The sequence below is a fragment of the Nerophis lumbriciformis genome, linkage group LG37 (genome assembly GCF_033978685.3).
Source record: "Nerophis lumbriciformis linkage group LG37, RoL_Nlum_v2.1, whole genome shotgun sequence".
Taxonomy (NCBI): domain Eukaryota; kingdom Metazoa; phylum Chordata; class Actinopteri; order Syngnathiformes; family Syngnathidae; genus Nerophis; species Nerophis lumbriciformis.
This window is the reverse complement of record NC_084584.2, coordinates 24,542,501-24,550,000: the sequence shown is the minus strand read 5'-3', so window position 1 is coordinate 24,550,000 and position 7,500 is coordinate 24,542,501. Positions and strand designations below refer to the sequence as shown.

Genomic DNA, 7,500 nt, shown 5'->3' with positions numbered 1-7,500 from the left:
CAACTCATGCGATTAAATCACAAAATATTGCATTAATTACGCGGATAAACCATGCAATTTATTTTGCTCCTAATAAAAATGTGACCAAGTATCGGGGGTCTGTTTTAATTCAATTACAATTTTATTGCAATCGTTCAAGCGAGTTTAGAATGCTAGTAATACCGTATTTTTCGGACTATAAGTCGCAGTTTTTTTCATAGTTTGCCCGGGCTCCAGTGCGACTTATATATGTTTTTTTCCTTTTTTATTGTGCGTTTTCGGCAGGTGCGACTTAGACTCCGAAAAATACGGTGCTTGTGATTAATCATGATTGATCCAATTTGAAAAAAAAAATGCTATTAATCTGATTTTAAAAATACTGATAGCAACATGTATTTTTTCGACCTGCCAAGGGCCAATAAAAAATGAGCTCCGGGCGGAAATTGTCCCCCCGGGTCGCACTTTGGACACCCCTGTTTTAGATGTATAATCCATTGAAATAGTAAATGATGATATTATTAGCACTAATTATTGTGTCGTTTTCAACACTTTGTTTCTTCCGTCATTTGTCGCAGGAGAATGTGTCCTGCGTGGCCATTGGTGGCGGCGCTGCTTGTGGGCGTGGCCAAAGGATCTGACAGTCCGTGCTGGGAGCTTCCCACTTGCCAGGAGGTCCACTCAGAGAGCAGCATCATGGTAACGGCCGTGTTTCCCGTTAAATAATTTGTGGGCGGACCGCCGAGGTAACTCAGTGGCCTTGTGGTTAGAGTGTCCGCCCTGAGATTGGTAGGTCGAGTCATACCAAAAGACTATAAAAAAAATGGGACCCGTTGTTTCCCTGCTTGGCACTCAGCATCAAGGGTTGGAATTGGGGGTTAAATCACCAAAATGATTCCCGAGCGCGGCCACCGCCGCTGCTCACTGCTCCCCTCGCCTCCCAGGGGGTGGAACGAGGGGATGGGTCAAATGCAGAGGTTGATTTCACCACACCTAGTGTGTGTGTGTGACTGTCAGTGGTACTTTAACTATAAAGATGTCCAGCGTTGTCTGAACATTGGGGATTTGATGACCTTTGACACCAGCAGCCGTGTCGTTAGTGCAGTGTTTTTCAACCTTTTTTGAGCCGAGGCACATTTTTTTGCGTTGAAAAAATCCGGAGGCACGCCACCAGCAGAAATCATCAAAAAACAAAACTCAGTTGACAGTAAAAAGTCGTTGTGGCAATTGTTGGATATGACTTTAAAGCATAACCAAGCATGCATCACTATAGCTCTTGTCTCAAAGTAGGTGTACTGTTAAGTTAAAGTACCAATGATTGTCACACACACACTAGGTGTGGTGACATTTGTCCTCTGCATTTGACCCATCCTGGGAGGTGAGGGGAGCAGTGGGCAGTGGTGATATATATTTTTGGTGATTTAACCCCCAATTCCAACCCTTGATGCTGAGTGCCGAGCAGGGAGGTAATGGGTCCCATTTTTATAGTCTTTGGTATGACTCGGCCGGGGTTTGAACTCACAACCTACCGATCTCAGGGCGGACACTCTAACCACTAGGCCACTGAGTAGGTCATCACCTGTGTGTAGTGTTTTAGTTCTTGTCTTGCGCTCCAATTTCGGTGGCTTTTTCCTCTTTTTTCTGTATTTTCCTGTAGCAGTTTCATGTCTTCCTTTGAGCGACATTTCCCGCATCTACTTTGTTTTAGCAATCAAGAATATTTCAGTTGTCTTTATCCTTCCTCGTGGGCACACTGTTGGTTGTCGTGTCATGTTCGGATGTACATTGTGGACGCCGTCTCTGCTCCACAGCAAGTCTTTGCTGTCGTCCAGCATTCTGTTTTTGTTTACTTTGTAGCCAGTTCAGTTTAAGTCTTGTTCTGCATAGCCTTCCCTCAGCTTCAATGCCTTTTCTTAGGGGCACTCACCTTTTGTTTACTTTTCGGTTTAAAAAATTAGACACCTTTTTACCTGCACACTGCCTCCCGCTGTTTCCGACATCTACAAAGCAATTAGCTACCGGCTGCCACCTACTGATATGGAAGAGTATTACACGGTTACTCTGCCGAGCTCCAGACAGCACCGACACTCAACAACAACATATAACTATAATTACTGGTTTGCAAAAAATATTTTTAACCCAAATAGGTGAAAAATAGTGTGCCGCAGCACAGTGGTTGAAAAACACTGCGTTAGTGTTAGCATACCTTCTGCATATGCGATATTAGACTCGACAGATGATTTGAAATCTCCCCTCGCCCAGGAGTGCATCCGACTCTGCCGTGCCGACGTCAGCGCCGAGAAGCCGCAGGTCCCGGGCGACGCCCACCTGCAACCGTTCCCTCCCCCCGAGTCGCCGCTCCCCCTCCCCCCCTCCAAGCGCTCCTACGCCATGGAGCACTTCCGCTGGGGGAAGCCCGTGGGCCTGAAGCGGCGCCCCATCAAGGTGTACGCGGCCAACAGCGTGGGGGAGGAGTCCAACCGGGTTCTGAGGAGGCGCAACCTCGGGGAGGAGGAGGAGGAGGAGGAGGAGGGGGAGGAGCATCATCTCTCAGGGGGCGCGTACCAGAAGAAAGACGGCACCTATAAGATGAGGCACTTCCGTTGGGGCGCCCCGCCGACCGCCAAACGCTACGGCGGCTTAATGAGAGGCTACGACGAGCACAGCCAGAGGCCGCTATTCACGCTCTTTAAAAACGTCATCAGCAAAAGTGGCGAGCGTTGACGGCATGAGGCGCCAGCCTTTTTTTGTTTTGTTTTGTTCAAATCTCATTTTTTCCCCCTCCTAAGCTTATCAACCTTTGCCAGTCCTGTGTAACTCCCACGCTATTGCACCTGACGCCAGCAGAGGGCAGCACATCTTCAGCGCTTATCACTTTATCTTGTCTTACTTCATTGCTCCACTTGGGGGCGCTGTGTCACAGGTGTTCCAATTTGTACCTTCTAAAAAACAAAACCACGCACACGACGTCTTTTGCCTCGATGAAGGTGGGAAAACAGGAAGTGTCCTTCAATCAAATCAAATAAAATGTGTGTGAAAGCTCTTTTGGCCACGTGATTACCTCGCACGTAAACGCGTTGATGTGATTGACGACGTCGTTTTTGACGATAAGTGTAAAAGTGAGCTAAATGCTAAACAGTGTTTGTGTCTTTCCGGTATCTTCAATACATTAAAAAAAAAAAAGATCACGTGATCACTCCCTCGCAAGTGAGCATGGTGTACTGTCTTTTTTTTTTTTTTTTAACAATATTCTCGTGTTAAAGTGAGTTGATTGCAAAAGAGCGTTTGCGCAACATGACCTCCAACTGTTCAAAAAAAAAAAAAAAAATCACAAAAGTGTTCCTTAAAATTCCCGTAAAGTCCTCTGATTACTCGAAGTGTTTACAGCGGAAGCAAAGGCGGCGGTTCCTTCACAATAAGATTTCCGACGACGCTACGCTGAGGCAAAATGCGGGAAGCGTGGACTTTTACTTTGACGGGCATAACCGGAAGCGTGATGTAAAACCACGACCTGCTTGTCGGGTGTGACTGCTTCAAAAAAAAAAAAGCAGCAGAGCGACGAAGGACCTCAGGTTTTCGAAGTCTCTTCAACCTTCTAAAAAGTTTTATTTAAGAAAAACCCAAAACTTCCACATTAGAGATGCCGAGCAGCGGCTCCCCGGCTGCTTCTGACGGGATGTTCTGCAGGCTTGTGGACGAGGAGGACGAGTTGGACCACAATCCAGATGTGCAGTTAAACGGTAAACTGTTGCTGGACACTGACGATGTCGCAACATCACAAACATCACAAGACCAGACTGCACTTGGACTTTGATAAACAAATAAATTATTGTTGTTATTTATTAATTAATTATTGTTATTAGGGACCGAATGTCCCATTGGGACAGAGGACCCTATTGTAATTGTAAGGTTTTATTATTATTATTATTCCGCCGCCTCTTTGAGCTGTAATTTGACCCCCTTAACATGCTTCAAAACTCACCATATTTGACACACACATCAGGACTGGCAAAAATTGCCATCTAATAAAAAACCTAGCCCCAAAACTCAAAATTGCGCCCCCTAGGAAGAAAACACAGACAAAACTGCCTGTAACTCCCACTAGGAATGTCATAGAGACATGAAACAAAAACCTCTATGTAGGTCTGACTTAGACCTAGATTTCATACACTGACATCCTTCAGCAAAAATCAACAGGAAGTTGGCAATTCCCCTTTCAAAACAAAAGTTTAGTAAAAACAGTCACTTTTGCCTCTTTGAGCTGTAATTTGACCCCGTTAACTTGCTTCAAAACTCACCAAACTGGACACACACATCAGGTATGGCAAGATTTGCGATCTAATAAAAAAAAAAAAAAACCCCAAAACTCAAAATTGCGCTCTAGCGCCCCCTAGGAAGAGAACACAGACACACATACTTGCCAACCTTGAGACCTCCAATTTCGGGAGGTGGGTGGGGGCGTGGTTAAGAGGGGAGGAGTGTATTTACAGTTAGAATTCACCAAGTCAAGTATTTCATATATATATATATATATATATATATATATATATATATATATATATATGAGAAATACTTGAATTTCAGTGTTCATTTATTTACACATATACACACACATAACACTCATCTACTCATTGTTGAGTTAAGGGTTGAATTGTCCATCCTTGTTCTATTCTCTGTCACTATTTTTCTAACCATGCTGAACACCCTCTCTGATGATGCATTCTGCTTCGTCTCCTTGTTGTGTGCGCAGTTGTGCACTGCACTCTCTAAAAGCCCGAGATGTTATGGTCACATATGCATGTACAGTAGATGGCAGTATTGCCCTGTTTAAGAGTGTCACAACATTGCTGTTTACGGCAGACAAACTGCTTTACGGTAGACGAAAACGTGACTGCTGTTGTTGTGTGTTGTTGCCGCGCTGGGAGGACGTTAATGAAACTGCCTAACAATAAACCCACATAAGAAACCAAGAACTCGCCCTCGATCATTCTACAGTTATAACGTGATTGGGCAGGCACGCTGTTTATATTGTGGGAAAGCGGACGTGAAAACAGGCTGTCGACGCGTCACTCAGGTCCGCATGGAGCTGGAGGGGGCGTGGCCTCCAGCTCCGCCTAAATTTCGGGAGATTTTTGGGAGAAAATTTGTCCTGGGAGGTTTTCGGGAGAGTCCCGGAAAATCCAGGAGGGTTGGCAAGTATGCAGACACAACTGCTCCTAGGAAGAAAACTCAGACAAAACTGCCTGTAACTTCCAGTAGGAATGTCGTAGAGACATGAAACAAAAACCTCTATGTAGGTCTCACTTAGACCTACATTCCATTCACTGACAACCCCCAGCAAAAATCAACAGGGAGTTTGCAATTCCCCCTTCAAAACAAAAGTTGGGTCAAAACAGTCTACTTTTTTTTGTAAACATTATCTCCTCTGAGCACGTTTGTCGTGTCGGCTTCAAACTAGCACAGGAGAGAGATTGAACCTTTCTGATTAAAAGTTGACGAAAGAGTTTTAATTACTGCTCCGGTTTGGATTTTATGTGCCGTCAAAGTCGGTCCCGTCCATCGCTGCTTGCAGCTTTAATTTTTATTGGTATTCCAAAATGGCTGCTACATTAAATTATGCACTTTCTTGATAATTTGCCCTCCCTCTTTCCTCCCAGCCCGCCCACTGAGACCCCTGATGACCAGCGGGCCGGGACGGTACCGCCTCGCCACCATCTGCCTGACCACAATGTGCGGCATCCTGCTGATCTCCATCATCGCCATCAGTGCACACTGTGAGCGCCCCGCCTTCGAGGCTGCTTGTCAGCCATTTCTATCTCCCAGTCGAAAATTAAAGCATCTTCTGCTCAAGGTGTCTTACTGGGACACAGGTGTCAAACGCCTGGCCCCGCGGGACCGTATCAAAACCAGCAGGACATTCATGTGCACCGCCACGCGCCTCATTAGACCTCAAAGAAGCATACAAGTCAGCAATATTGCACAAATAATAATACGTTATATGACAATTGCAATCATGCAAGTGTAAAAAAATTACACGTTTTATCTTCAATGTACAGTAATGCAACGTCTATTAAGTCTAGGACACAAAGGCCATATTGCATAATGCAATTATTAAAAAAAAAACACGTATATGTGTATACACGTAAGCAGAACTCAAAAAAAGTGAGGCAATCACATATTTTTTGAGGTCATAAACGCAAATATTTTAGTATATCAGATCGTAAATATTTGCAGTTTATGTTAAATGTACTTTTAAATTATAATTGAATTAAACGTACCAACTACTCAGTGGCCTAGTGGTTAGAGTGTCCGCCTTGAGAGTAGGTTGTGAGTTCAAACCCCGGCCGAGTCATACCAAAGACTATAAAAATGGGACCCATTGCCTCCCTGCTTGACACTCGGCATCAAGGGTTGGAATTGGGGGTTAAATCACCAAAAATTATTCCCGGGCGCGGCCACCGCTGCTGCTCACTGCTCCCCTCACCTGTCAGGGGGTGATCAAGGGTGATGGGTCAAATGCAGAAAATAATTTTGACACACCTAGTGTGTGTGTGACAATCATGGGTACTTTAACTTTTAATTAAGCCAACTTCAACATGTTCCTCCTCGTGTCTGCTGCCTGAAGAGGAAGTGCACGAAAATGCTACAAAATAAAAGACTTCCTTTGTGTGTGTGAGTGCGCGTGCATGTGCATGTAATAATTTATACATACATACACACACAGAGTATGATAACAATACAAATCTATAATGCGATTGATTCATTCTTAATTTGTTTATTGATTCGATTTAATGATTTGTTCTTTCAAAATAAGACAAAATTATGTTTAATCCACTGAGTTTTTAGTAACTGTGAGTTAATTATTTTAAGTAGCAGCTACGTAATCTGCAAACAAGTTAATATTAATTAAAAATAACAAGTTTAATAAACATAAAAAGAAGGGAAATGTTACTCACACAACATTTTTAAGTAAGTACAACTTTTAACAACATATATATATATATATATATATATATATATATATATATATATATATATATATATATATAAATATATATATACAGTACAGGCCAAAAGTTTGGAAAAACCTTCTCATTCAATGTGTTTTCTTTATTTTCATGACTATTTACATTGTAACGAACACATGTGGAGTTATGTACTTAACAAAAAAATGGTGGAACAACTGAAAACGTGTTTTGTATTCTAGTTTCTTCAAAATAGCCACCCTTTGCTCTGATTACAGTTTCGCACACTCTTGGCATTCTCTCGATGAGCTTCAAGAGGTAGTCACCTGAAATGGTTTTCCCTTCACAGGTTGAAGCTCATCGAGAGAATGCCAAGAGTGTGCAAAAAAAAGTAATCAGAGCAAGTGGCTATTTTGAAGAAAATAGAATACAAAACATGTTTTCAGTTATTTCACCTTTTTTTGTTAAGTGCATAACTCCACATGTGTTCGTTCATAGTTTTGATGCCTTCAGTGACAATCTACAATGTAAATAGTCATGGAAATAAAGAAAACGCATT

General features: G+C 43.0%; 1 protein-coding gene and 1 pseudogene across 3 annotated transcripts in view; both read left to right on the top strand.

Annotated features, from left to right (window-relative positions):
- LOC133577318 (pro-opiomelanocortin-like) overlaps positions 1–3,018 on the top strand; it is a 5,137-nt gene extending 2,119 nt beyond the window's left edge. For all 3 annotated transcript variants that reach the window (XM_061931032.2, XM_061931033.2, XM_072912587.1), the window contains 2 exons: positions 555–675; positions 2,239–3,018. In XM_061931032.2, coding sequence (XP_061787016.2) covers positions 555–675; positions 2,239–2,700 — 583 coding nt within the window. In that variant the 3' untranslated portion in view covers positions 2,701–3,018. The remainder of the gene's footprint in view (positions 1–554; positions 676–2,238) is intronic.
- Positions 3,019–3,334: 316 nt separating this feature from the next.
- The window catches only part of LOC133577452 (uncharacterized), an 8,321-nt pseudogene continuing 4,155 nt past the window's right edge, over positions 3,335–7,500 (top strand).